Genomic DNA, 27,978 nt, shown 5'->3' with positions numbered 1-27,978 from the left:
GACGGCGACCGAGGCGGAAGTGCGGTCTCCGCGCGGCAGCTGTCTCTGGGCGGGCAGAGGGAGGCTCCCAGGACAGGGGGCCGGGCCGGGCCGGGATGGCGGCAGCGACGGCCGGGGCCGGGGCAGGAGCTGGGGCGGCCCAGGAGAAGCAGTTCCCGCCGGCGCTGCTGAGCTTCTTCATCTACAACCCGCGCTTCGGGCCGCGCGAGGGAGAGGTAGGCGGAGCGGGGCCCCGCGCGGGCGTCTGGCGGCGGCGGCGGCGGCGGCGGCGGAGGAGGGCAGGGGGCGGCTGGTCGGCGTCGGCCCAGGGCAGCCGCGGGGTGCGCCCGGGAGGCGGCGCCGGGCAGCACCTGTCAGACTGCCCTCGTTGAGCGGCAGTTACTGGGCGGCTTAGCGTCAGGTGTGTGCCGGGGCCAAGGGGCTGCGGCGGGGGCGGGACAACGCAGGCAGGGTCTGCTTCGGGTCCTGGAGCCATGCCTGTGTATGGAGTGAGGGTTCGTCAGGTTAATCACTCCACACGGGTTGTTTCTCTTCTCTTGACATCGCTCTTGGGTAATTACAATTGAGTGCACGTCTTGGTTGCTCGAAGTCTCCGACTGGAAGAGTGGAACGAGAGTGGGAGGCTGGTACTGTAACGCGGGCTTGGGGGAGTCTTCGGAAAGTTTTCTCCAAATTAAGAAATAAATGGGGTGGGTGGAGTTTTTTGTTGTTGTTGTTTGCTTTTTGGGTTTTTAGGTGGAGACGGTGACTTCCTCAGAGGATGTCCGGCGCTAGGTTTTGTTGGCAGCAAATCACGGTCCTTTTAAAGGCTGTCAGTCCAAATGCCTTTGAGCCTGCTCGGTTTAATTGGTGGAGAGGTGTCTGTGCATGTGAGCACACGCTTATTTCTTTAAGTGTCGGTGTATTACAAATGAGCCTGAGGAAAGAAAGCCAAAGATAGAGTTTTCAGAATAGTTGTCTAATGCTACTTCAGATGACATATGACTTAGTGGCTACCACAATTGCCTTTCAGGGCACTGGACGTTATTTACACAGTTAGGAGAAGATAAAAAGAGTCTTTGTTTTGTTGTGCCAGCCAGCATGTCGGACATAAGAGGTTGACGTTAAACTTAGCATTTTCAACAGCTAAGATGAAAAATATGCTTTTGTCAATGGAGTGATTCTGTCTCTTCATACTTCAGGAGGAAAATAAAATTCTCTTCTATTATCCAAATGAAGTAGAAAAGAATGAAAAAATTAGAAATGTCGGATTATGTGAAGCTATTGTCCAGTTTACAAGGTAATGGCTTTCCATATGCTTGCGCAGAATTTAGGGAATTCTTTCAGCTTACACTAGAGAATTGGGCCTAACATGTCCTTCTCACCTTTTTAGGACCTTTAGTCCATCAAAACCTGCAAAATCTTTACATACGCAGAAGAACAGGCAGTTCTTCAATGAACCAGAAGAAAATTTCTGGATGGTCATGGTATTTATATACGCTGGATACCGTTTTGAATTTGTGGGGTAACCGTTGTGGGTGGGTCTTTACTAGGAGGAATCCGGGAAGGTCCTGTAGTCATTGCATCAGAGTAAAGCCACAGTGAGGTGGGCGGCAGTTTTAAAATCAAACTCCTCTTTGGTGTGTTTGTTCTTGGGGCTGTTTTAAGAAGTTTTGTCTTTGATGTTGGGACATGTTTAAATTCTTCGAATGCAGGGGGAAGTAGAAACATACAATTGATTCACGCGTAATTTCAGCTCATCCAACTTTGTAGGTTGTTCGGAATCCTATAATTGAGAAGCAAAGTAAAGATGGAAAACCGATTGTTGAATACCAAGAGGAGGAGTTGCTGGTAATGTGTTTATCATTGTTTTCGTTCATGCTTTTAGAGAAAAAAAAAAAATTGTTAGTATCTTGAGTGGCTTGTTCCGATTTGAGCTATGTCCCTTATGCAGAGCTTTCTCAGGGTCCACGTGGTGCAATTTCATGCACACTGTTTCCATGAGCACAATCTTAGGACAAATCTATATGTACCCCTCTCACCAGTCATCTATGTTTAATGCCCTCCGAAGAATTAGGCTTCCTCGTTCATAATTGCATTTCAATCAATACCTCTTATTCTCAGCACATCGCTATTGTAGGGCCAAGTTTATGCGCAGTGTATGGCTTTGCCAAGCGTCATTGTGCTTTTGCTGTGCAAAGACTTTTCTCCCCCTTTGAATTGAGTTCTGTGCTATGTCTCTGTGTTGCTTGTAGGACAAGGTGTATAGTTCAGTGCTCCAGCAGTGCTACAGCATGTACAAGGTAAGCGGGACAGGCTTTCTGAATGGAGCCTCGAGCCAGTCACCCCGATTTGCATGGGTCCTTTAAACATAATTCTTAATTGTTTACATGCTTGCAAGGTGACGATGTAACTGTCTTAGAGAAGGAAATAACGGGGCCTTGGAAACAGTATCGAGGGGTATGGGGGCACTTAGGCACTTAGGTCCGAGCCGGTCTCTCTTCCCCAACTCGTGACAGGAGCATGTCCCTGTCGGCGACAGTAGAGTCCATGTTCTCGAGGAAAGCACATACTGCATATATTTGTATGATTTATTATCTGTGTGAAGTGAAACTTAGGTGTCAGTTGAGGTTTAAAAAGAAACACCCAGAACAATTGGGTGATTGTATAAAAATTGGAGTCTTGGAGTTGCCATGGTTGCTCAGTGGCTTGAGGGCCTGATGTTGTCTCTGTGAGGATTCGGGTTTGATCCCTGGACTCTCTCAGTGCGTTAAGGGTCCGGCACAGCAGCAGGCTACAGCATGGGCCGCAGATGTGGCTCAGATCCGGTGTTGCCGTGGCTGCATCGTAGGCCTCAGCCGCAGCTCAGATTTGACCCCTGGACCAGGAACTTACATCCGCTGCAAGTGTGGCCCTTTAAAAAAAAAATTATTTTAAATTGAAATATCACTTGACATTGTTTTGATAGTTGGTGACTTATAATGCAGGCTTTCTCATGTAAATATTTTCTGGATTCAGAGGGAGCGAGGGGATGACACAAGCTGAATTAAGGTAAGAGGAGAAGAGCTTGTTCTAGTTCCTTGAAGGACATAGGAAAGTGACCTTTTTTTCAATCTTTTACACCATTAGCTTTTTAACGGTACATTTCTGAGAGCCATGGAAGACGGAGGCGTCAAGCTCCTAAAAGAAAGATTAGAGAAATTCTTCCATCGGGTAAGTGTTTTGAATTTTACCTGTAATCTTGGGAGTTGTTCACACAGTCTGTTGGAGAGATACACAGACAGGTTTTGTTTGCCACATACCAAAAAACCCTGGACCTTGCAAGTGGCAAAGAGCCTATGACATATCATGATGAAATCAGACCAGTGAGGCAATGAGTTCGATTGGTACTTGGGAATCAGAGCTTTCTGCCATTTGCACACCGCTCCCTAAAGCATCTCGGAGACGTCTTTTTGTCGGCTCCATCCTGGTCCCACCTGCATCTGTCAGTGTGGGCTTCCTCAGAAGCATACTTGCTGTGCTGTGCGCTGGATTAGTTAATCAGCTCACTTGCACATCTATGGATTGATTATGTTCACGAAGCAGGTGTACCCGGTATTGACTCAAGGTCTGGTTTGTGGCTGTGACACAGACTTTCTCCCCTTAGGAGTTACGAGTGTGATTTTTTCCCAGCGGATAAGTGAATGTCCCTAAAGAGTTGCCATTCTCCTTCTGTGTAAATGTAGCATATTTCCCCCACCCCTCGTCAAATTCAGTTCATCTTAGAAGAAAGAGTCTCAGTTTCCTTTTCTTGCTGTCCTACCTTTAATGTCTGTTTTTTAATTATTTGTTTTACGAACGCCTTTTCTTGAATGACCATAATTCTTCATCGTGACTGTCTCCTGGTTCCTTGTTTTGACTTCCTTCCTCTCCTGTCCATGAGCTCTTTCCACCCTCTCTGATTGCATGTGCTTCCGGGGTGATCTTAGTAAAAGAGGGGGCTCTCTGTCCATGATACCGCCTGTGGAGGTCAGTCTCATCTGAGGAGCACTCATATCAGGAAGTAAACATATGGGGAGTTCCCATCCTGGCTCAGTGGCTAATGAACCCAGCTAGTATCCATGAGGACGCAGGTTCAATCCCTGGCCCCGCTCAGTGGGTTGGGGGCCCCGAATTGCTATGGCTGTGGTGTAGGCCGGCAGCTACAGCTCTGATTTGACCCCTAGCCTGGAAACCTCCATATGCCACGGGTTTGGCCCTAAAAAGACAAAAAAAAAAAGATCTAGGAATTAAACATATGGAAAAGGTAAAACACAATGCTATATAAACACCAGTTGTGTTTGAAGTTTATATTTTGAAATTGGTGCTGATTTCAAATCTAGTTCCCTGAGGCTCACTCCTTGGTGCTCTGGTCAGCGTGCCATTTGCTAGCATGTAGTTGTACCATAAATTAAGGCTAATCATTTTCGCTTGCCAGAGTGCTAGCTTCAGTGTGCTGTGAGTAAGTTTTATGCTTGGTTTTTTCCCCTACAGTATTTGCAAACGTTGCATTTGCAGTCATGTGATCTCCTTGACATTTTTGGCGGCATCAGCTTCTTCCCATTGGATAAAATGACATATTTGAAAATCCAGTCCTTTATTAATAGAATGGAAGAAAGCCTGAGTATAGTCAAGTACACTGCCTTTCTCTATAACGATCAACTCATATGGTAGGTACCCCCTACAGCTTGTGCAGAAGGTTGTTTTTTTTTGTCTTTTGTCTTTTGTCTTTTTTTTTTTGTTGTTGTTGTTGTTGTTGTTGTTGCTATTTCTTGGGCCGCTCCCACGGCATATGGAGGTTCCCAGGCTAGGGGTCTAATCGGAGCTGCAGCCGCCGGCCTCTGCCAGAGCCACAGCAACGCGGGATCCGAGCCGTGTCTGCAACCTACACCACAGCTCATGGCAATGCCGGATCGTTAACCCACTGAGCAAGGGCAGGGACCGAACCCGCAACCTCATGGTTCCTAGTCGGATTCGTTAACCACTGCGCCACGACGGGAACTCCTGAAGGTCTTTTAGGATAATAAAAACAGCAGTGGCTACATTGATAGCAGGTTGTCAAACTGGAAATGATAGCTGGGGGCGGGGGTGAGGTAGGAAGCGTGTTTTTAGATACTGTCAAAATAAGGCAATGATTGTTTAAACCAAAATTAGGGTAGTTTTGTTGAAAATTACAGAGCAGAGGAGTTCAAAACTGGTTCCACAAAAGACAGAGAAAATGTTAGGTTTAATAATCCTGTTTTGGAGTTCCCGTCCTGGCTCAGTGGTTAACAAACCCGACCAGTATCTGTGAGGACGCAGGTTCCACCTCTGGCCTGGCTCAGTGGGTTAAGGATCTGGTGTTACCGTGAGCCGTAGTGTAGGTCAAATGCGAGGCTCAGATCTGGCGTGGCTGTGGTGTAGGCCAGCAGCTGCAGCTCCGATTCAACCCCTAGCCTGGGAACATCGTATGCCTCAGGTGTAGCCCTACCAAAAAAAAAAAAAAAAACTTAAAAAAAAAAATCCTGTATCTATTTTGGTGTTTTTCCAAAAACATTTTCAAAGAAACAGTATAGTAAATGTGGAAAACATAATTTCCACACTTGTTTTAAGAAGCTAGTTTTGCTTTTTAGGGCCTCAGCCACAGCTCATGGAGGTTCCCAGACTAGGGGTCTAATCGGAGCTACAGATGCCGGCCTACACCACAGCCACAGCAACGCCAGATCCGAGCCGTGTCTGTGCCCCTACACCACAGCTCACAGCAAGGCTGGATCCTTAACCCACTGAGCCAGGCTGGGGATTGAACTCTCATCCTCACGGATGCTAGTCGGGTTCTCTAATTGCTGAGCCACTCCGGGAACTGTGTTTTTTGTTTGCTTGTTTAATATTTGAGAACTTGAAAGTGTTGCAAAAACCAGGAAGTTACCCACTGTCATCAAACTGCATCCTATAGTAAGAGCGAAAACATAATTTCTTTGATGAAAGCATGGATACTCAAGGAGCAAAGGTAAACTATTATTAAGAGCTTGCAACGACAAAGGCCGAACTGTGGAAAAGCTGCGTGAATGTGCCTGAGACCCCAGAGAGGGTGTGTCTGAAGAGCTTTGTGGGGATCCAGGCTGTTAATTTGCAGCTGAGGGTGGATCTGCCTGCAACACGCTGAGGTTTAGGAGGAAGCAGTCAGCTGAAAGCCCTTTGAGAGCTGCTTAGATGCATTCAGTTTTGTTTCTGTTTGTTTTTTTTGTTTTTTTGGTTTTTTTTAGGGCCACACCTGTGGCATATGGCAGTTCCCAGGCTAGGGGTCAAATCACAGATGCACCTGCCGGCCTACACCACAGCCACAGCCACACCAAATCCGAGCCGCATTTTGAGCCACATCTGTGACCTTTGCTTACGCCTCAGCTCGAGGCAATGCCTGATCTTTAACTCACTGAGCAAACCCACCTTCTCAAGGATACTATTCAGGTTGGTAACCCCCTGAGCCACACAGGGGCACTCCTGCATTCAGTTTTTCTGTTTGTGTTTCCTGGCACACAGTTTGTGCTCCATGCTTGTTGATGGTGAGCAAAAAGCAAACGGTCGGTAGCCTGTATCGTAGAGTTCCGTTTGCCCTGTGTTGCATTTAACACGCGGCTTTGGTTTGGCTGTGAACGGGTTAGATATTATTGCTGTTGGGAGGAGGGTGTCAGTTGCCTTCCTTACCCAGAGTTTTTTGACTTGTTTTTTGAGTGAATTCTCTTCCTAGCGCATTGGTTTATTTTTGGGGGGGTGAACGCTTACATGAATACATGCCTTCGCGGTTGCTCAGGTTAACCAGGGCTGACCGTGTTCTTTGATCTTGGTGAGCTTACGTGTCACTCAACACGTGACAAGGACGTCGTCTGTATCAAAGACTAAACTGATTCTGAGGGGCAGGATTCTGCCCTGGAGGATGGCCACGTTCTTCGTGGCAATGTTTCCGCCCAAGAACATTCTCAGCTAACTTGGTGTGGCCAGCGCCACCAGAAACAGAGCTGGGAGGCCCTAGGGAAGCACACGTCGCCCCGCACAAGGGCTGCGCGCGGCTCTCAGCACTGGAGTCGCTGCTTCACCCAGAGCAGGTGTGGCGGGTTGAGAGCAAGACAGGCAGACTCAGCACTGAAGTAAGAGCAGGACACAGAATCCATTTCCAACAAAGAAAAACCAGCCTTGACAAAGTCGTAGCATCTCACGCACAGCAATGAATCAGTTGAGCTTTAACTGGAAGAAGAATTTTTTTTTAAATCATAGCACATAACTATGTTTGAGAGACTTCGAGAACATTTGTACTTCTGAGCACAAGTGGGCTCTTTTCTCTTCGGTGCGAGCCGTTGATGGAATCCTGAATCATGTGGACCTGTCAGTACAGAGTTGCGTTTCCTTTTATGCACTTGTCTGTGTGTTTGTGCCCGGGAAGGAACTCCTGTTACTTGGCTTGGTTTGGTTTTCCCCTCCACTCCTTATTTTGAGATCACTGAATACCCACGTGCAGTTGCAAGAGCTTCGCCTCAGTGGTAACACCCGGTATTGGCTGTACCTCCCTACCGTGCTTTTGCAGGGGAGCAGGAAAGGGGTGGGGGCAGCAGACCCCGGGGAGAGGGTTGCCACGGTCAGAGCTGAGGCGACATCCCACCACCCCGGTCAGGCCTCTCCATAGGCACAGTGGGCACTGCCACGGGGTGCTTTGCACTCTGAACAGCTGGCTACAATGCACTTCCTTTTAAAGTTTTCAACTCAGAAAACCAGCACTGAGTTACTTCATGCCTCGCGTTAAATCTTAAGTGTAATAATAAAGACAAAATGCTAAGCCCAGTACATATGGTAAGTACTGAAGCAATGCCATCTTCCTTTTCCTTTTTTTTTTTTTTTTTTTAATGGCCATACTCACGGCATGTGGACATTCTCAGGATAGGGACTGAATCCAAGCTGCAGCAATGCCAGCTGTGCCGCAGCGGGACCTCTTCCACTCCCTCGTATAGGAGTGTTTTCCAGTCCGTGTCCTCTGGTCTGGAGCAGCACGGTCCAGTGAGAATATAATGCAAACCACAGATACCATTTTAAATTTTCTAGAAGCTGCAATAAAATCAAAATACACTGCTGGCATTAGTTTTAATAACATACATGTATTTTAGCCCCATGTGTCTAAAATATTTCAACGTGTAAACAACATAAAATTCTCCATGAGCTCTTTTCTCGTGTCTGCTAAATCTTAAAAATCCAGGGTGTTTTTCACACTCATTTTGACCAGCCACATTGCAGGTGTTCAGTAGCCAGAGGGGCCCCGTAGCTGCCATTCCTAGAAGCGCAGCTCTGGAAGAAATTGCCCAGCACGTGGTTCTTTCCATACTGTCTGCGCCTCACCGTCGACAGCCCCCAGCATTTATTTATGTCTGGAAGGTAACATCCAGAACCCGTTTTGTTTTCTTGTCTTTTTCCTTCTTCCCCCTTAACCTCAGTTACTTCCCCGAAAGAAAAGAGTGGGGGACTTGCTGAGTTTGGATTTCAGAGCTAGTGGCGTCACAGGGCAGGAAGCCCTGACGGGCCTCCCCTGCGTCTGTTTCAGCCTCACCTTTGGACCCTGAACTTCACTCTGCTCAGCAGGAAACTTCAAACCTGCTTCAGGGTGTTAGGCCCCTTAGAGTTTTAGCCATGGACAGACATTCTGAAAATGGAACCTGGGGAGTTCCCCTGTGGCCCAGCAAGTTAAGGATCTGGCACTGTCACCACAGCGGCTCGGGTCACTGCCGTGGCTTGTGTTCAATTCCCTGGCCTGGGGAACTTTGACATGCTGCAGGCATAGCTCAAAATAAATAAGTAGCCTGGAAAGGAAGCTGGGAAGCGGGAGGCGGTGTAGGAAGAGGGGGAGACAAGACAAGTGGGAGGAGTGCAGGGAGGAGGGCAGCGTTGCTGCTGCGCCAGGCCCTGCTCCTGCCACTTGACGCCCCTGGGACAGAAGAGAGAGCCTCTGCGGTGTGGCGCAGTGACTTGATTTGCATAACAGTAGATTTCCCCACAGGATATTTTCACTTATCTTGAATTGAAAATCCCAGGAGTTCCCATTGTGGCTCGTGAATTGAGAACCAGACGTCGTATCCATGAGGGTGCAGGTTCAATCCCTGGCCTCACTCAGTGGGCTAAGGATCCGGTGTTACCATTAGCTGTGGCGTAGTTCGCGGATGCGTCTCAGATCAGCTATGGGTGTGGTGCAGCCTGGCAGCTGCAGCTCTGTTTCAGTCCTTAGCCAGGAACTTGCATATGCCTCAGGTGTGGCCCTAAAAAGAAAAAAAAAAAGAAAAAACCCCTAAGACAGGCTCATTTGTTCATATCCTTACCTGAACAGCTGACTTGAGATAGGGGCCGGCACCTGCTTGTTTCTCAGCACTTTGCCACTTCCTTCTGCCTCATTTCAGATTGGATGGTTTGCCCAAAAGTTTTCCTTTTCTTCCCCTTTTTGCCTATACTGAACAGAGAGAATTAGAACCCACACACGTTTCTGAGACACGGCGGGGCCAGGTTCCCTGTCCCCGGCATCCTGGTGTTTGTGGGATGCTGAGTGCGAACATGGCCTTGCCTCGTAACCCAGGAGCTGGAGCATGACCTGCGGCCCGAAGCGCATCCTTGTGGTCACTGCAGCTTCCTGGACAACCCCCCCCAGAGCACCCGGAGAACCCGAACGGCCGTGACCCTTTTCTTTCAATTGGCGCATAAAACACGAAGCTGCACAGTCGTAGCTTTTGGCAGGTCAGGATGGAGTTCTGGTGCCGAGACTCAAGTTTAATTCGCCATCAAGGAAAGAAAAGTGCTTCTTGGTAGAATGTTTTTTAAAAAAAAAAAAAAAAGTGTGTATTTTTATCACAAAGACAGCAAGACCGAAGACCAGCTCCAGACCTTACCCACAGTGCTTTTCTGATGTTTCAGGAGCGGACTGGAGCAAGACGACATGAGAATTCTCTACAAATACCTCACCACATCCCTCTTTCCTCGGCACATCGAACCCGAGGTAGGAGGGCCATACCGATCTCTCTGTAGATGGAAGGGTGGGTAAATAGGCACAGAGACAGACACACACACACAGACCCGGGGGCGGAGCAATGTGGCGGGCGGGCGCGGTCTGGTCTGTCTTGTCGCTTATTGCTGTGGTGGTGAGTAACGGCGTCCGTCAGTGTCCGGGATGGGGGGGGGGATTGCTCCCAGGACCCCCGCAGGGACCCAGATCCACGCAAGCTCAGGTCCCTTCCATAAAATGGCCTAGTAGTTGCCTTGTAGCCCGTGCGCATCTGCCCATGTACTTGCAACCACCTCTGGGTTGTCGTGATACAGGGTAAAATGCCATAAACGGTTGCCAGAGTGCGGCAAGTTCAAGTTTCGCTTTTGGGAACTTTCTCAAAAAAAGGTTTTCCCCCAAATATTTTCACCTTGCGTTTGCTCGGGTCCGCAAATGTGGGATCCACACACATGCAGATTTTATTTGGGGGAAGACCAACTGTGTTTAGTGTGTGTCACTCAGCAAACTTAGGAAACCACGCCTGTCAGCTTTTCTCCACGTTGTTCCTTTCAAATGCAATTGCAAAAGTAGGTTTTTACGAGGAACAGTTCAGGACTTCCCACCGTGGCACAGTGGGTTGAGGGTCTCGCATTGCCACAGCTGTGGTGCAGGTGGCAGCTGAGGCTCAGATTTGATCCCTGGCCAGGAACTTCCATGTGCCTCAGGTGTGGCCAAAAAAAAAAAAAAGAGAGAGAAGCAGTTCACTGAGTAGAGAGAAAACTGGATTTTTAGGGGAGAGTTCCAGGAACTGGGAAAATGCCGGTCAGCTTGGACAGAAGAGTGGTGATGCCTGGGGTCTCTTCATCTACAAACAGGAGGTGAATTTGGAGTTGATTCTGTCCTGCCTGCCTGGCTTTTCCATCCTGGCACTTAATTTCCATGTTCTCTGCGGAGAACTGTAAATAACACCACAGTGTTTTCCCCACAGTTAATCGCTGTTCAGTTTCAGTTAGGTTGGACGTGGAAGGTATTCACAGCCCATAAAAGTGTCATTTTAACCAGGTGCACGCACGCACACACTCTCCCCCCGTTCTCTCTGTTTTGGAGATCATGACTTGAAACAACAGGAGGAAATTTGCTCTGATGAGGAATCTTAAGGTTTTGAGAGGCATCTGGTCCTGTGCTTCGTTCCTTTCTAGGTAGTCTGCATTCAGGGGCCAGCTCTTCTGCACTGTCCGCCACGCCTCATCTCCATCTTACCGCTAGGATTCACGGGCTTGGGGAGCGTAAATGACATACCCAGGGTGACCCAGCTCGTAAGTGCTGGAGCCAGGACTTGATCTCAGGGCCTGCCTGATGCTGAAACACCTGCCTCCAGCCACAGCCTCAGAAGGATGCCTCAGGAGGCTTTCCTGTGGGGGACGGTGCTGTCGAGCCAGCAGGAAGCTGTCTTGTTGCTTGTCATGTGTGTAAAGAGCCAGGCTGTGAACTAGGGGCAAACCGAGGGCTGTGAGGACGCGGACTCGGGAGGGCTTCCCTCTCAGTGCAGGCCGCACGTGTGGGTGAGCCGTGCAGTTTCACTGTTGGACTTAGGGTGATCTTTCGGTCTTCGGGTCATGCGCTAAAATTTTATGTAGACTAGAGGAACGTCAAACATTTTTAGAAGTTGTTGTAGCCAACGGGGCTATCAGATTTGGATTTAAAAAAAATGTTTTCCTGTGCATTTTGAAATAGTGTATCTTCGGCAGAAGAAACCCTAGAACGTGTTACAGGCATCAGTCTACGAGGAGACACAGTGTTGTGGCGGAAGGCAGGGACTTTGATGTCAGAGGGGCTTGGGTTTGACGCCTGGCCCCTCCACTGACAAGCTGGGCGAGTGGGTGAATTACTGCCATCTTCAACCTTCGCATCTGGAAAATAGGAGGGGGTGGCCTGAGGTGACAGTAAGTCACGTGGGGCATTGCCTAGCACGGATTAAGCACAAGGGAAATTGCCGTCACGGCCCTAAAGGGAACTAAATCCATATGTGGACGTGAGGGCCCAGCGACGTTAGGATGGTTCTGATGAAAATCAGTAAATTCTTTACGCACCTCTGCCGTCTCCCCTCCTCTTTTTTTGATGGAGAGGAACATGGGAGATTGACACAGAAAAATGACCTGGCGCTGACTAGGAGAAGCGAAAAACACGAATGCTGTTTTTCAAAGAGTCAAATACAGAAAATCTAGAAAGTCATTAACCTTCGATCTGTTTGCAGTTGGCAGGAAGGGATTCTCCAATACGGGCCGAGATGCCAGGAAACCTTCAGCACTATGGGAGGTAGGACTTGCACCCTCTGGTGTACCGCGTGAGACTCTTAAATAAAATCATGAACACCGAATTACCTCTGTGCTGTTGTATCCACAATAACTGACAAAGGAAATGCTTTTGTTTCTCTTGAATTAAAACTGTTACTTGGTTACCTTCTGATTTGGTGTCTTCCAAGTGATGTCTGGCTTCCCAAAAGGATGTATAATAGGAGTTCCTTTTGTGGCCCAGCGGAAGCAAATCCAACTAGGAACCATGAGGTTGCGGGTTCGATCCCTGCCCTTGCTCAGTGGGTTAAGGATCTGGAGTTGCCGTGAGCTGTGGTGTAGGTCGCAGAGGCGGCTCGGATCCAGCATTGCTGTGGCTGTGGTGTAGGCCGGCAGCTGTAGCTCTGATTCAGCCTCTAGCCTGGGAAACTCCATATGCCGTCAGTGTGGCCTAAAAAAGGGGGGGGGTATAATAAGTATAATGCACCGTTTATAATTTACCTAATTGAATCTAACTAAGCATCTCTCTGCCTACTTTTCAGATTTCTTACTGGACCCTTGAACCTAAATGACCCAGAAGCAAAATGCAGATTCCCCAAAATTTTTGTAAATACAGATGACACTTACGAAGCCCTGCATTTAATTGTTTATAAGGTAACAACTGTTTTTCCCTCCAGGGTTGCAGACTGATATCAAAGTAAATCTTTCCAGTAGGTGAGCAAACCTTACATGTTTCTCGGAATAATTGTTGCAAGTTCTAATTATTTTAAAACTCCAAATGGGTGCTCTCTAGAGCAGTAGCTTGATCTTCAGTCCCTGTTGCAGAGTTTTGTGATTAATGAAAGAGTCACTGTCTGTGGCCATGACTCACAAACACTTGGAGTCCTGAACGCAGACAGATCAGAGGCCATCACGGCCGGGGTTGCTGGTCCGATGCCTGCCCACCCTTCAGCGGACAAGGTCTTCCCTCTGTTCTTAAAGCTGTGGACTTGGTAATTCTGTAAGAAGAGTCTCAGTTTCTCTGGGGATGTAATTTTGCAAGGATGTATTTATGTCAGGTTGGGGTTTGTTTGTTTCATTTTGTTTTTCAGGACCACACCCGCAGCATGTGGAGGTTCCCAGGCTAGGAGTCCATTCGGAGCCACAGCTGCTGGCCTACACCACAGCTGCAGCAACATCAATCCGAGCCGTGTCTGCAGCCTACACCACAGCTCAGGGCAATGCCGGATGCTTAACCCACTGAGCGAGGCTAGGGATCGAACCCGCAACCTCATGGTTTCTAGTCAGATTCATTTCCGCTATGCCACGACAGGAACTCCCAGTTGGGTTTTTTAAAGACAGTTTCTCTTTTTTCCCGCCTGAGAGTACAGCGATGTCTTAGTTCATAAGGGCTTTGGCCTGGTGCCCGAAACATGGGAAGGAGATGAAATCAGGGAATGGGGCGTGGGGTTCCCAGAAGATGGGAAGAAGATGGAGAATGGTACTCAGCTGAGGGGAGTGAGAAGGCTCCAGTCCACAGTGTGAGTGGAGAGGGTGCACTGGGGCCGGAGCCTCCCTGCCACGCGGGGGCCTCAGGAGCCCCAAGGCAGGCAGTGACCTGAGGAGTCAGGAATGGACAGCGGGCTTGGAAAGAAGGGGGGTGAGTGAGGTGTTGGGTGTGAACCAGTCAGCCATGCTGTCCCCATCCTCACCCGCACACAGCCTGGCACCTGCCCCTCGATGCAAACTGAGGATCTCCCGGAAGAAAGGAAGCGCCTGGAGAAAGCCGGGGGCTCCACAGGGCTGGTGGCACCTGCTGCTGGCCTCCTCCCACTCAGCCTCCTGGTGCCCTCCTCCTGAAGTGTGACTGGGGGAGCAAGGCTGTGGGTCCCGAAGGATGAAAGAATGATTCTGGGAACAGAAGAGAACATTTCAAAATTAACATCCCCAGGGATTAGAGACATTCTCTATAAAAATGGAACGGGATGGCACCCAAGAGTTGGGGTGTATTGAATTTAGGTTCATTAAAAATGTAAGGAGTTCATTGGTGGCTCAGTGGGTTGAGGATCTGGCATTGTCACTGCAATGCCTGTGGTTATAGCTGGGGCGCAGGGGCTCCAGAATGAAAAGATCCTTCATTCATAAAACAGAGCAATTAGGAGATTTGACTGAATGTGTGATGTGGTAAAGAATGGCAAGGGAGGAGGGGAAATATGCAGAAAGGTGTGGTCTGAAAATGAGCCAACTAAAGTGAGACATAACTCAGAGGAGTCGTTAGAAGGGAAAAGTCCATTTTCACGTCAGGCTAAAGTCACTCTCATGGGGATGACTCAGCAGCAGTGCCTTTGATCCTTGAATGAAGGAAGCAGAAGCCTGGCTTGCTGTCTTGTGTGTTGGATTTTCATTTTTAGAGTCAACCATAGATAGAGTTTTAGTTGTGATGATGGCATTTCAGTTACGTGAAGAGAGTCCGTATCGTTTTTAAAAAATAGCTTTATTGTGGGAGTTCCCGCCACGGCACAGTGGTTAACAAATCCAATTAGAAACCACGAGGTTGCAGGTTCTATCCCTGGCCTCACTCAGTGGGTTAAGGATCCGGCATTGCCGTGAGCTGTGGCGTAGGCTGGCAGCTACAGCTCCGATTAGACCCCTGGCCTAGGAACCACGATATGCCGCGGGAGTGGCCCTAGAAAAGGCAAAAAGACAAAAAAAAATAGCTTTATTGAGATATACTTTGCATCTTGTATATTCACCCATTTAAAGTATACAATTCAGGGAGTTCCCGTTGTGGCTCAGTGGTAACACACCTGACTAGTATCCATGAGGACACGGGTCCAGCGCCTGGCCTCGCTCAGGGGGCTGAGGATCCGACGTTGCCACGAGCTGTGGTGTAGGTTGCAGCCTCCGCTCTGATCTCACGTTGCTGTGGCTGTTTTGTAGACTGGCAGCTGCAGCTCCAATTCGACCGCTAGCCTGGGAACTTCTGTGTGCCACATGTGTGGCCCTAAAAGCAAGGGGGGAAAAAAAAAAAAGGATATAGCTGAGCGGTTTCTGGTAGCAAGGTTCAAGCATCCCCAGGACCCCCGACCCTTCTCACACCAGCCGCGAGTTCAGGGGTCCCCCAGACCATGCTCAGGCTCTGTAGTTGACTTGAAGGACCCACGACTCAGGCTGTCGTGGTCACAGGTCACAGCAGTGCAGATTCAGGTCAGCCCAGGGACGGGGCGCCAGGCGGGGTCCAGGGGTAACCAGGTGCCAGCTCCATCTGTCCGCTTTGGGCGGAGTCATGCAGACAGCACAGCCCGTTTCTCCCAGCAGTGACGTGTGACGTGTGGGTGGAGTATTTTGCCATCCAGAGAAGCTCCCCCAAGCCTTGACGTCCAGAGATTTTATTCAGACCCAGCTGGCCACCCATGTGGCCGACCTTGATGCCTAGCCCTCCAGAGGTCCAGCTGGTCCTGCATGAGCTCAGGCCAAAAGGGGTGTTTGTGCTTTTCTTTGCTTTTGAAGCGTTTGTCTGGTTTTGGCCTCAGAATAAGCTGGCGAGCTTTTCTTTTTCTCCCCCCCCCCCTTTTTTTTTTTGATCTTTTTGTCTTTTTAGGGATGTACCTGTGGCATATGGAGGTTCCCAGGCTAGGGGTCTAATCGGAGCTGCAGCTGCCGGCCTACACCACAGCCACAGCAACGCCAGATCCTTCATCCACTGAGCGAGGCCAGGGATCAAACCCGCAAGCTCATGGTTCCTAGTCGGATTCACTTCCACTGCGCCACGACGGGAACTCCATCAGGGCTTTTCTTTGTGGGAGGTATTTAAATTGTTAACGGGTCTCTTTACTTATTAGAGGCCTTTTGTGATTTTCCCTGTTTCCGGTTGAGTCGGTTTCAGTAGTGTGTGTTTGTATCCTTCTAGGAGTCTGTCCACTTGAAGTTACTCGGGTCATTGGTGTACCATTTTGCATAATATTACAGCCTTATGATCTTTTTTAGAGTCAGCAGTGATGTCTCTTTTCATGCCTGATTTTAGTGACGTGTGTCTTCTCTCTTGCACTCGGTCTAGATAGTCTAGCTAAAGATTTTTCAGTTTCGGAGTTCCTGTTGTGGCTCGGTGGTAAAGAACCTATCTAGTGTCCACGAGAATGTGGGTTTGATCCCTGGGCCTGCTCAGTGGGTTAAGGATCCAGCATGGCTGTGGTGTAGGTCGCAGAAGCGGCTGTGGTCTGGCCTGCTGAAGGTTCCTGTCAGTAAAGGCATAACTGCAGTTACGCTACCAAAAAAGTGAGACGCGCTAACATTCATTTGCTCTTTTTTTTTTTTTTTAAACCAGTATTAATGGGAGTTATCAAACATAGGTGAAAATAAAGTAAATATGAATCCCTAGGTACCTCTCACCCAGCTTAATTAATAAAATGCTGAAGTTCCATCTCTCTTCTCTTCATGTTTTGTTTTTTTGCTAGAACGTTTTAAATTGTCATGACTCCTAGCCTGGGAATTTCCATAAGCCACCAGTGCAGCCCTAAAAAAAAAAAAAATTCAGTTTTTTGATAGTTTTCAAAGGGTCATATTTTGGGTTCATTTTTTCCCTCTCTTTTTCCATTCTTTATTTCAATTTATTTCTGCTCTAATCTTTACTCTTTGTTCGTCTGTTTGCTTTAGGTTTAGTTTGCTCCTCTTTTTTTCCAAGATCATCAGAAGGAAACTTACACTGTTGATCTGAGGTCTTCTTTTTAAACACATGCGTTTACAGCAATAAAGCTACAAGACTGTAATACCGAGATTTAGCAGGTTTTCTTGTAGAAGCATTCCTCCATTTGCAGTCTGCCCGAAGGACAGTTTCCTTCTGGACATTTAAGGGATTATTGTAATATTTTCTCTAGTTACGATGTTTCACGGCGGGGGGGAGAGCCTAGACCACCCCTCATGCCACCATCCCGGAGCACTGCTGAGAGTCCTTGTCTCTCGTAGGGACCTTCTGAGATGTGTGCGCTTTACATGATGGTGGCGTCTGAGATCAGCGTGCCAGTGGGGGTTGGGAAGGGCGGGATTGTTCAAGAGTTGGCAGTCGTTGAGAAGGCGATGGTCCGTGGGGTTCATGTATACCGTTCTCTGGACATTTTTTTATATATTCGAAATGCTTCAACTTTTTTTTTTTTTTTTTTTGGTCTTTTGTCTTTTTGGGGTCACACCCACAACACATGGAGGTTCCCAGGCTAGGGGTCTAATCGGAGCTACAGCTGCCGGCCTCCACCACAGCCACAGCAACGCAGGATCCGAGCCGTGTCCGCAACCCACACCACAGCTCACAGCAACGCCCGATCCTTCACCCATGGAGCGAGGCCAGGGATCAAATCCACAATCTCATGGTTCCTAGTCAGATGCGTTTTCACTGCACCACAATGGGAACTCCGGAAATTCTTCAGCTTTTTATTTTTTTACTTATTTATTTATTTGTCTTTTTTGCCTTTTCTAGGGCCACTCCTGTGGCATATGGAGGTTCCCAGGCTAGGGGTCGAATTGGAGCTGTAGACGCTGGCCTTAGCCAGAGCCACAGCAACGCGGGGATCCAAGCCGCGTCTGCAACCTACACCACAGCTCACGGCAACGCCCGATGCTGCACCCACTGAGCAAGGCCAGGGACAGAACCCGCAACCTCATGGTTCCTAGTCGGATTCGTTAACCACTGTTCCACAACGGGAACTCCTCTTCAGCTTTTTAAATAGAGACTTTAAAAGGCACGTTAAAATAAAAATCAACGTGGGAGTTCCCTGGTGGCTCAGCAGGTTAAGGATCTGGCGTTGTCGCTGCAGCAGCTTGGGTCACTGCTGTCGTGAAGGTTCATCCCTGGCCCGGGAACTTCCACATGCCACTAGTGCAATCGAAACATAACTCAGCCAGTCAGCCTGAAAGGCACAGGATGCACGAATGCGTGACGGCAGCCCTGAGGCCAGGCCGATCGGGCTCCAGGACCCTGTGACGCAGAGGTGCTCGCATCCCGGGGAGACCAGCCGCTGCTCAGATCCACGCAGTAGTGCCCCAGCGTGAAGAGCCAGTGGTCCCAGATCGCTTGACCCTTGAGGAGAGGCTGGAAATTGGCATTGTGGTAGGAAACGAGTTGGCGTCGAAGTCAGAATTAGTTCAAACGCAGAGAAAGACATCCAGTGGATGCACGTGGCCTGTAAGCTGCCCAGTTTGCCGCCGGTTGGCAGGCGGATGATGCCCACGACCTAGTTACAGGATAGCGTGAGTGGCACTCAACGCCTGCAGAGATTCAGTCACAGCCGCCGCCGCCGGAGGCCGAGAGGCCGCAGCGGGGAGAGCAGCGGGGTCGGGGGGACGTTAGCAGCCGCACCAAGAAGCGGCCGTTCAGGAGCTCGTGCCCGTGGCTGGGGGCCTGAGAAATGAACCATGGGAGGCTGGAGGATGACCACCCCGGGAAAGAACTGGAGTGGCTGAAACCCCTGGGGTAGGAGGGAAGGGTGGCCGCATCCCTTGATGTCTAAAGGGGACAGCGGCGGCACCAGGGACATCGCCAGGGGGACAGGCCCCAGGGAAGGAGGTCTTTTGCATTTTCATCGCAATCCGCTGTGTTCTGTTTGACCCCTCTTAACACTATCGCTGGCTTTGTGGATTTAAGTATTTGGGGCTCTTTTATGCTCTGGCCTGCCGCAGTGTTACTCACTTGAGACCGAAGTGTAGCACTTGCTATAATAAAAAGGGAGACGCGGTAACATTCATGTGCTGTTTGTTTTTTTTTTACCCTGTGTTAATGGAAATTATCAAACATACCCCAAAATAGACTAGACTAATGAATCCCTAGGTACCTATCACACAGCTTAATAATATGCTCATGTTTCATCTCTCTTCATATTTTGGTCTCTTGCTAGAGCATTTTATTTTTATTTATTTATTTTTTTGTCTTTTTTGTCTTTGTTGTTGTTGTTGTTGCTGCTTCTTGGGCGGCTCCCGTGGCATATGGAGGTTCCCAGGCTAGGGGTGGAATCGGAGCTGTAGTCTCCAGCCTACGCCAGAGCCACAGCAACGCGGGATCTGAGCCGTGTCTGCAACCTACACCACAGCTCACGGCAACGCCAGATCGTTAACCCACTGAGCAAGGGCAGGGACGGAACCCGCAACCTCATGGTTCCTAGTCGGATTCGTTAACCGCTGCGCCACGACGGGAACTCCGTTAAGAGCATTTTAAATTGTCATTTCCCTCCTACGTAGTTCATCTTGCATCTTTAGTAAGGATACCTGTTTTCCCATAATCATCCTGCCATTATCCCACGAGGCCAAAATGAGTAAGCCTTCCTTAATATCATCCAGTCCATATCCAGATTTCTCCAGTTGACTAAAAAAGTCTTTATAAAGTTGGTGTGTTTTCATAAAGATTCAGGCCAGGCCACTGTGTTTGCTTATGCAAGTCCTTTTTTTTTTTTTTTTTTTTTTGGTACCGTTTTCTAATCTTTGGTTTGCTTTCTCCTCCCAGGCCATGAGTGCGGCTGTGTGCTTTATGATCGATGGTAGGTACCCCCTGTACCTGATCTCACCCATGAGCCGAGCCTTTTCTCTTGACAGCTCGCCCTGTCCTCTTCCTAAGTGATGGCTTGTGTTGTCCGAAGCGACCTGGAGGCTGTGTTAGGCCCTGTCCTCTGTCTGGGACCTCTGCCACCTTAACGCGCTAATTCTACTATTGTTCAAGTCCCTGCTTCTCAGCCGTAGGACCCGGGCCCCTTTTTAATGCCTTCCTGCCTGTGAAACATGGCAGGAGTACTCGTCTCCCAGGGGCTCTGAGGCTGAAAGGCAGTAATATTTGCAAAGCCTTGTGGCACCTGGCCCGTGAGTGTTGTGTCGTGTTCCTTAAATGAATAAATATTTGACCTTCTTCGGTCCCCTGGGGGTAGGCAGCCCGTTGACACCCCGCAGGGCGTGCCTCAATCAGCATTCACAGTGAAACAGGTCTTTTGACTCTTTTTCAACTTCAATATAACTAATTCTGATGCTTGTGTTTTTCTCGTGTCAAGGAGGGGAGGGGGAGCTGATCATTTAATTGGTTTATGGCCCAGATCAGTCAAGGCTGCATGTGAATATTGTTGCTAAGACGGTAACATGAAAACCGACCTTTTTGTTTTTAACACAAAGTATCCTAACACTCACTGGTGTTTCTCGATTACTCGTCAGCTTCTATCCAGCCCACGTTGGATTTTTGCCGAAGACTGGACGGCATCGTTGGGCCACAGCTCACGGTGCTGGCGTCTGACATTTGCGAGCAGTTCAACGTCAACAAAAGGATATCTGGGTTTGTACTCGGCTTCGTCTTTATTTTCAAGCGCTGAACTGACTTGGGAAGGAGAAGGTGGGTTTCACTTAGAATACGGATGGTGTTCCCGGTCGGGTTTTCTCCCAGTCCCGAGAGCACGTGTCCTGTTCAGTCCCGTCTGAAAAGCTTCCTGGGAAGCTGTCGCTGAGTGTTTCTGTCCTGTGATGACAGTTGGGGCTGGGTCCTCCTCTCTCCGCGCGTCCCCTCGGCCCTCCCCGACGGCGGTGTGAGCCGTGGGGTCAGGTGCGCTGGCCGCGCCTGTGGTCCTGGCCTCGAGCATGCTCCTCAGGTCCCACTTGGCCCAGCTTGTGAGAGCCACGCTGGCGGTCGTGATCGGTGGGGCTTTGCTGCGCATGGACAGAAAGACGTGTGCCTGGTGCGGTTGGCTGGAGGATAGGCCACTGGGTGTTAGTGCTGAGTCTGGCCTCTTGAAAGGTTCGAGCTGAGTATCAGGAGACCCAGGGTTAACTCGTGTTGGTTCTGAAAAAGCCGTGAAAAGTCGAACCTCTTTCTACTCTGTTTTCAGTGTAAAAAGTTAGGTTACTATAACGACGGAGTAGATGGGAGGTACTTAGAAAAATAAAAGCTCTCTTTATAGGGTCTTCCCATGTGTTTGAGAAGTGGCTAAAATGCTGCGAATTTATCTATAACCTTATGTTCGTAGTGCTTGTGTGTTACCTGGGTGTGGACAGAGAGGTCGCACACAGGCTCCTGATGACGGTACGCGTAGGTTTTGTTTCTGCATGGGGACTCCCAGGCCTGACAGCTTACTTAGTTTTAGAAAAGATACAGCCGGGGAATCAAAATGCCTGGCCAACTTAGGTCTTGCTTAGGTAAGACTACCAGCTCTTCTGTTTTGAAGGAAGCCTGCGCCTTAACTCTGCTTTGGATCCTGCACGTTGGGAGTGGAGAGGGATAAAGCGTGCTTCCTGCATCCCCAAGCCCTTGGGAGATGACTGGACAGGTTCACTGCTGGGCCTGTGCTTTCGGCAGGTGCAACTCATTGACGGACCTGCAGAGGTGAATGTGCTGTCGAGTCCCTTCTGCTTTGCAAATAGGGTCCGCTGTCCTTGGGTGGGACTGGACAGGAGAAAGGAGGCAGCCTTGGCTATTGAGTCTCCTCTCCTTAGACAGCAGTTTTCTCTCGAATGTTTGAGTTAGGAAACCCTTCAAGCATATGGGAAAGTGGAAGCCATGGCGCAGGGAACACACGTACACACACTTGGATTCCTCCCTGGTGCTCAGCTCCGTGTGTGCAGCGCCCCCCGTCAGTCCCTGTCTGGGGGATGACGGTACCGCTAGGCCCGCGGGAGAGGAGACCTGGAAAGCGGGACGGAGCAGAAGCGCCCTGCAGCGCAGGGGCCTGCCCGAGAGCAGGGACTCTGGAAGTGTAGCCGTTCTTGGCTTTGAAGGGGGACCCGAAGGTGGCTCTCCATGCACCTGAGGTGTCAGGTGTACGACGCTTTCTTTGTCACATCAAAAGTGTCAGCTGACGAGAGGTAAAAGCTTTGGGGTGCAAGAGAAAAACCGACTTTTCATCCTGAAAGCCTTCCGACCCACATCGAGCCATTTTACCTGCCAGTCTTGGGACCTCCAAAAGGCATGTTCCCGGCAAACCCGCGGCAGCCCTGAGGGAGGAAGAGGCCCCAGCGGTGGGACTGTTGGGGGCTGGGGCGGGCTGTGGTAGCCGTCCTGGCCCCAGAGGCCAGTTCCAGGACCTCGGCTGTCCTAGCTGCAGCCCCTGCTGGAAGGCGTCCACAGGGCCTAGTGTTGCGTGTTGCGTCAACACTTTATACACTGCAGCTCCTCCTGTTACTTAGGAAATCAGCTGGGGTCAACCCTTTGAAGAGTGGAGGCAGCGGGTTGGCTTGGGGATTGATTTCTATTCATTCGTGGGACAGCTCAGATTTTTCTTCTCCAGAATTTAAAAGTCAATTATTTTTCATTTTTCTTTTTTTTTTCCGAGAGTAATTTATGTCCTTAATTTTTAAACAGTTCCGTGTTGTAAATATTGGAAATCTTGGAGCTCTGTCGCGGTTCAGTAGCCAATGAACACAACTGGCACCCATGAGGATGCGGGTTTGAACCCTGGCCTCGCTCAGTGGGTTAAGGATCCGGCGTTGCCGTGAGCTGTGTGTGGCTCAGATCTGGCGTGGCTGTGGCTGTGGTGGAGGCTGGCGGCTATAGCTCAGCTCCGATTCGACCCCTAGCCTGGGAACCTCCATATGTCGTGGGTGTGACCCCAAAAAGACCAAAAAAAAAAAGGAAATCTTACCTCATTTGTCTTCTGTCTTTCTGTACTTGTACCCATATTTAAACACAGTGCCAAACACACATGGTAGGTTTTACATAATAGATTTTTAAAGCTATGTCATGCGGTAAATCTGTAGCTGTTTAAAAAATATATAGTACAAGCATCAGTTTAGAGTTGGTTTTGTTTCTGGCTGCGCCCGAGGTCTACCCACATCCGTTTAAACCAGTAAGTAGGGATCAGCGCGTCTTTTGAATGGCTTCTTGGTGTCTAAGGGGATAGGCAGGTTCTGTTTGCTTGTCTTTCTCCCGTTGAGTGGGCGGCCTGGCCATGGCTGGGGGTGTCGTAAGCAGTTGGGTGTTGAACCGTCTGGTGCCTCAGGACCTAATCACGCTGATGGGAGATGCGGGAAGGGACCGGGACTCTTTCCGGGAGCACCTTCTTTAATAATCCTTTTCATCCGTCTTCTACAACAACTGTGTGAAGTACGCCCGGCGGCCCCCCGAGGTGACCGCCCTGGGATTCCTGCAGGAAGTGAGGGTGACCCTTAGCCGTAAGGGCTGGTGCCCTCGGGCCCAGGCTCGGCCCCAGGGCCCTGGAGGCGGAAGATGAGCCCCGGTCGGTCGGGGCAGGGGCGGAGGACGTCTCGTCTTTCCCTTGAGGTCGCTCTGCTCAGGGACGACGATCCAGGAGCCCCACTGGCCTAGAAAGCACCTCTCTGGCCACCGTCTGCCGTGTCGGGAAGAAAGCCCAGAGTGGAGGGAGAGGCAGGCGGCTCCGCTCCCAGCCCGCCGGCCGCGGCCGCGGGGAAACGCGGCAGGCGCTTGGGCGCTCGCGGCACGGCCGCGGGTTTCCTCCGCTGGCTCGAAGCCCGCAGGGTCCTGCCCAGGCAGGCTTCCCAGGTTGGCAGAGCTTCTCCATACCTGGTCCTGACACCGCTGAGTCTCTGGCGCCTCAGTGAAACGGATGCTCTTTACTTGCAGGAAGCCCCCTGACCTCCCAACCAGGGACCGTCCCGTCCCTCGAGTTTTGAGCCAATAGGAGAAGAAAAAGAGCAAAGAGGAGTGAAGAAAGGGCTGGCAGAGCCCAGCAGATCTTTTATTAAAAAATTTAATAGGCATTCCCTCTGTGGCACAACAGGATCTGGCAGTGTCTTGGGAGTGCTGGGACGCGGGTTCGACCCCCAGCCCAGCACAGTGGGCTGGGGATCCCGTATAGCCGTAGGTGCGGCTCGGGTGGCAGCTGCAGCTCGGCTCTGATGCCTGGCCTGGAAACGCCACATGGGGGGGTGGCCAAAAAGGAACACACTTAGTTAGACACGCCAACTGAAAAAGCGTAGACTCCACCCTTGTACGTCCTGTGGGACGTCATGGCTGTGCCACAGCATTTCACCTGCCGAACCTCTGAAGAAATCATTAAGAAATCTGTGTTGTTTTCCTGTGTCTGGTGTATTTCATATTGACGTGGTGAACTGTATTTAGTGTGTGTTGGGGTTTGGTTGGTTGGTTGGTTGGTTTGTGGCCACTCGGTGCAGTGGCTTGATGTGGGATCTCAGTTCCCAGGCCAGGGATCAAACCCCGGCCGGCCGCAGCTGGGAAAGCGCTGTGTCCTAACCACTAGCCCACCAGGGAGCTCCCGGCACATGCTTTTCTAGGAAGGCTGGACATTTGTGTGATTTTTGTTTGGGAAAAGAGGCGTGAGTATTGTTAAGGAGTGAGTTTTAGCTCTTGGGTACAGAGACCAGGTAAACGGGGCTGCTGCTAATTCCAGACTAACCCCCCAGCAGATGTTCAGTTTGATAAGCTGTAAACCTGTAGGGTGAAAGGAATCCTTGCTGTCTTTGATGGGAGATCTTTTTTCTTTTATTCACAGTACACTGCAAGTAGCTGTTCTTTCCGTTTCTGTTTTTCCAGCATCCTTCGTGGAAGGTGGGGTGAAAAGAGGCCACATTTGCACCTGTCCTAACTACCTAAGGAGCATTTCTAGTGTGAATGTCCATCTGGGGGTCCAAAAGAAATAATTCCCATCTTCTTTGTGTGTGTGTGTGTGTTTTTCTTTTCTAGGGCCTCACCCACGGCATATGGAGGTTCCCAGGCTAGGGGTCTCAGCAGAGCTGTTGCTGCCTGCCTCCACCACAGCCACAGCCATGCAGGGTCCGAGCTGCATCCGCGACCTACACAGCTCACGGCAATGCTGGATCCTTAACCCATTGAGCAAGGCCAGGGATCAAACCCGCAACCTCGTGGTTCCTAGTTGGATTCGCCACAACGGGAGCTGCTCCCGTCTTCTTAGAAGAGTGTTTTACACGTTAGAAATGAGGGGAAGACAAAAAAGCCCAGAAAGCATTAGACAAACAGCCAGAACGTCCAGTCCGACTGAAGGTGAGAGCAGTTTGTCTATCTAAAGGACTGAGTTTGCAACTTTCCGAACCTCTTTGAACACACTCCTCTTTCCAGCTTTTCTTGTCCTTAGACTTGCTTTTCCCAGTTTCAGGGGCTTACCAGAGACAAATTCTGGTGTGAGAAGAACTCCTGGAAGCCGAATCCTCCACCTTCTGTCTTTGCCTGGATGGGCAGTAACACAGGGGTCACCCTCCTCCCTCAGCCCCCCAGAGCGTGGCTGCTGACCCGGAAGCACGCAGAGGCTTCGACCCAAGGGCTGGGCTGCCGGGCCCGCAGCCCGACCCCACGTGTGGGTTCAGGCACAGAGGTCGGGGCGGGCGGGCAGGGGGGAGCCCAGTGGCGCAGACCCTGGCCCGGGCGACAGCCGGGTAGCATTGCCCAGCCGTTCACAGCAGGAAAGGCTGTCCTCCACGTGAGTACTTGGGAGAAGGCTGCTAACGTTCTAGAAGGATCTGTTTCGGGTGATGCAAGCGGTGGTACTCGCGGTATCAGCGGCAGTTCTGTGGCACGTCCATGCGTAGAACTGGGGGATAAAAGACTTGAGGGGTCAGCAAACGTCTTCTGTCACGGGCCAGATGATCAATATTTCAAGCTTTACAGTCTGAGTATGTTTCGACTAGTAACCTGTCCCCTCTGCGTGAAAGCAGCCACAGGCAACACAGAAGCGCTGGGGGGTCCAGGTAAAACTTTAGTTAGAAACACAGGGCCCAGAGTCGTCACGTGCTGTTCCTTCCCCTCGAAGGTAAAGGGTCTGTACGGGTTCACGTTGCCTTGTATTTATTTATTTTTTAAGCCAGCAAATAACGAGTGCTGTGTATGAGACGTTACTTGAAAAAAAAAGCACACACCACGGCTAGATGTTTGTGGTTTTTAGAATACATCCTTCAGCTCTCTGGAGAATTCATATTGCCTGCCTCACGGCTACCAAACAAGTCACTGCCGCGTGTTCTGCCCGGCTGCCATCCCTGCTCGGAGGGCGTCGCCCTCGCCAGCCCCACCTCCGCCGTCGCACGTGCGCGGTTTTGGCGGCGGCCGTGTGCCTCGCGTCGCCGTGCTCACGGATGTTACCGTCTCACCGGCGTGTTTTCACAGGTCCGAAAAGGAGCCCCAGTTCAAGTACATATACTTCAACCACATGAACTTGGCAGAGAAGAGCACGATCCACATGAGGAAGACACCCAGCGTGTCCCTCACGTCGGTCCATCCGGATTTGATGAAGATCCTGGGGGACATCAACAGCGATTTCACCAGGTCGACGCGCCCGCCCTCCGAACCGCCGTCAGAAGCCCGGGGGCCCGCGCGCGGCCCCTCGGAGGGCCTGACCGCCGTCCGGGGCCCCAGGGCCCCACAGGGCGCTGCTCACTCACACGTGCCTCCCCGCTCTTGTCAAGTGGCTGTGGGGTGCGGTTGCTGCTGGGGGGGGGGGCCTGGCGGTGGGTGTGGTAGCTGCGTTGTGACACCCGTGTCTTACAGAGAGGACGAGGACGAAGAGGTCATCGTGAAAGCCATGAGCGATTACTGGGTTGTTGGCAAGAAATCTGATCAGCGGGAGCTGTACGTTATCTTGAGTCAAAAAAACGCAAACCTGATTGAAGTCAACGGTAAATAGGATTTGGTATTTGAGCAGAGTTTGAACGTCCCTGCGGCGTAAAAACTCTCTTCTCTGGAGTTCCCTCTGTGGCTCCGCGGTAACAAACCTGACCTTGAGGATGCGGGTTCAATCCCTGGCCTCGCTCAGTGGGCCAAGGATCCAGGGTCGCCGTGAGCTGTGCCGTCGGTCACAGACGCGGCTCGGATCCCACGTGGCTGTGGCTGTGGCGCAGGCCGGCAGCTGTAGCGCCGATTCGATCCCTCGCCTGGAAACATCCATAGGCCGCAGGGCAGCCCTAAAGAGAAAAAAAACTTTCTCTTGATACGCAGCCTTGTGTTACTGGTTGGGTGTATCGGAATCACCCTCAGTGAACGCCCGCCGCATTTCAGACGGGAGTGGGGTCACATCAGGACGGCGCCGCCGCCATGAGTGCTCCTCCTGCAGTCCAGGGGCCTGCAGTCCAGGGGCGCGGCTAGAGTTTGTGCGTGGCTGCATCAGAGTCCTCGAGATTTTGGAAGTCGCGCTCATGCACCCCCAAGCCAGGCTGCCGTAGGCACCGCGAGTGCTGCCTCTGAGCTGTCTCAGCCCAAAGAAGCAGCGTTAGGTAGCATTGAGGCGCTTGCGTTTTAGGCTTTTGTTTTCTTGCTCTTGATGTATCAGCATTGCTTATCAGGGCTTCTGAGATTTAAGGTCAGAATTAATGCAGACTTTTTTTTTTAATTCCCAAATTCACTCCAGGAGAATTTAAGGTGTTGATGTATTTCCTGTAACCTTTGAAGGGACAGCCCAGACACACTTGCCACTGTTTTCTGTTCTTGTTGCAGAAGAGGTCAAGAAACTCTGTGCGACGCAGTTTAATAACATCTTCTTCTTGGACTGACCGACCGTGGCTGGCCGCACCCTCTGCTGACCAACAGCTCAGCAAGCATCTTGGTCACCACTGCGGGTTATTGGTCATATTATTGACTGGATTCATGACAATAGTAAAGCAATACTTGCTTTGAAGAATCAAATTTCTACTCAGCCTGACGATCCCGAGGTTTTTAGATTTTAAATATTGATGTGGAATTAATTCAAGGTAGCCGGCTCCATCTCTGTCATTCCATTCTTTTGACATTACGTGAATATTTTACTGGAACATAAGACTAATAAATTGTTCAAGTTTTTCAAA

General features: G+C 50.3%; 1 protein-coding gene across 1 annotated transcript; it reads left to right on the top strand.

Moving 5' to 3' along the window:
• Window positions 1–27,978, top strand: CCZ1 (CCZ1 homolog, vacuolar protein trafficking and biogenesis associated). The gene is made up of 15 exons (XM_047779519.1): window positions 1–215; window positions 1,182–1,279; window positions 1,373–1,466; window positions 1,753–1,830; window positions 2,235–2,282; window positions 3,109–3,192; window positions 4,492–4,667; window positions 9,913–9,994; window positions 12,234–12,295; window positions 12,813–12,924; window positions 19,733–19,766; window positions 20,425–20,542; window positions 26,309–26,467; window positions 26,690–26,817; window positions 27,632–27,978. Exons 1-15 carry the CDS (start codon window positions 96–98, stop codon window positions 27,685–27,687), a joined length of 1,449 nt encoding a protein of 482 aa, XP_047635475.1. The 5' UTR covers window positions 1–95; the 3' UTR covers window positions 27,688–27,978.

Source organism: Phacochoerus africanus, chromosome 5, assembly GCF_016906955.1.
Source record: "Phacochoerus africanus isolate WHEZ1 chromosome 5, ROS_Pafr_v1, whole genome shotgun sequence".
NCBI classification, from domain to species: domain Eukaryota; kingdom Metazoa; phylum Chordata; class Mammalia; order Artiodactyla; family Suidae; genus Phacochoerus; species Phacochoerus africanus.
The sequence above is the reverse complement of the archived record's forward strand: the minus strand, read 5'-3'. Positions and strand labels throughout refer to the sequence as shown.

Bases quoted from the DNA above. Each gene is read 5' to 3' on its own strand.
- CCZ1 (XM_047779519.1), top strand. From the start codon at position 96: ATGGCGGCAGCGACGGCCGGGGCCGGGGCAGGAGCTGGGGCGGCCCAG. The intron at 1,831-2,234 runs GTAATGTGTTTA...TGTTGCTTGTAG, and splicing joins ACCAAGAGGAGGAGTTGCTG to GACAAGGTGTATAGTTCAGT. The intron at 26,818-27,631 runs GTAAATAGGATT...TTCTTGTTGCAG, and splicing joins AAACCTGATTGAAGTCAACG to AAGAGGTCAAGAAACTCTGT.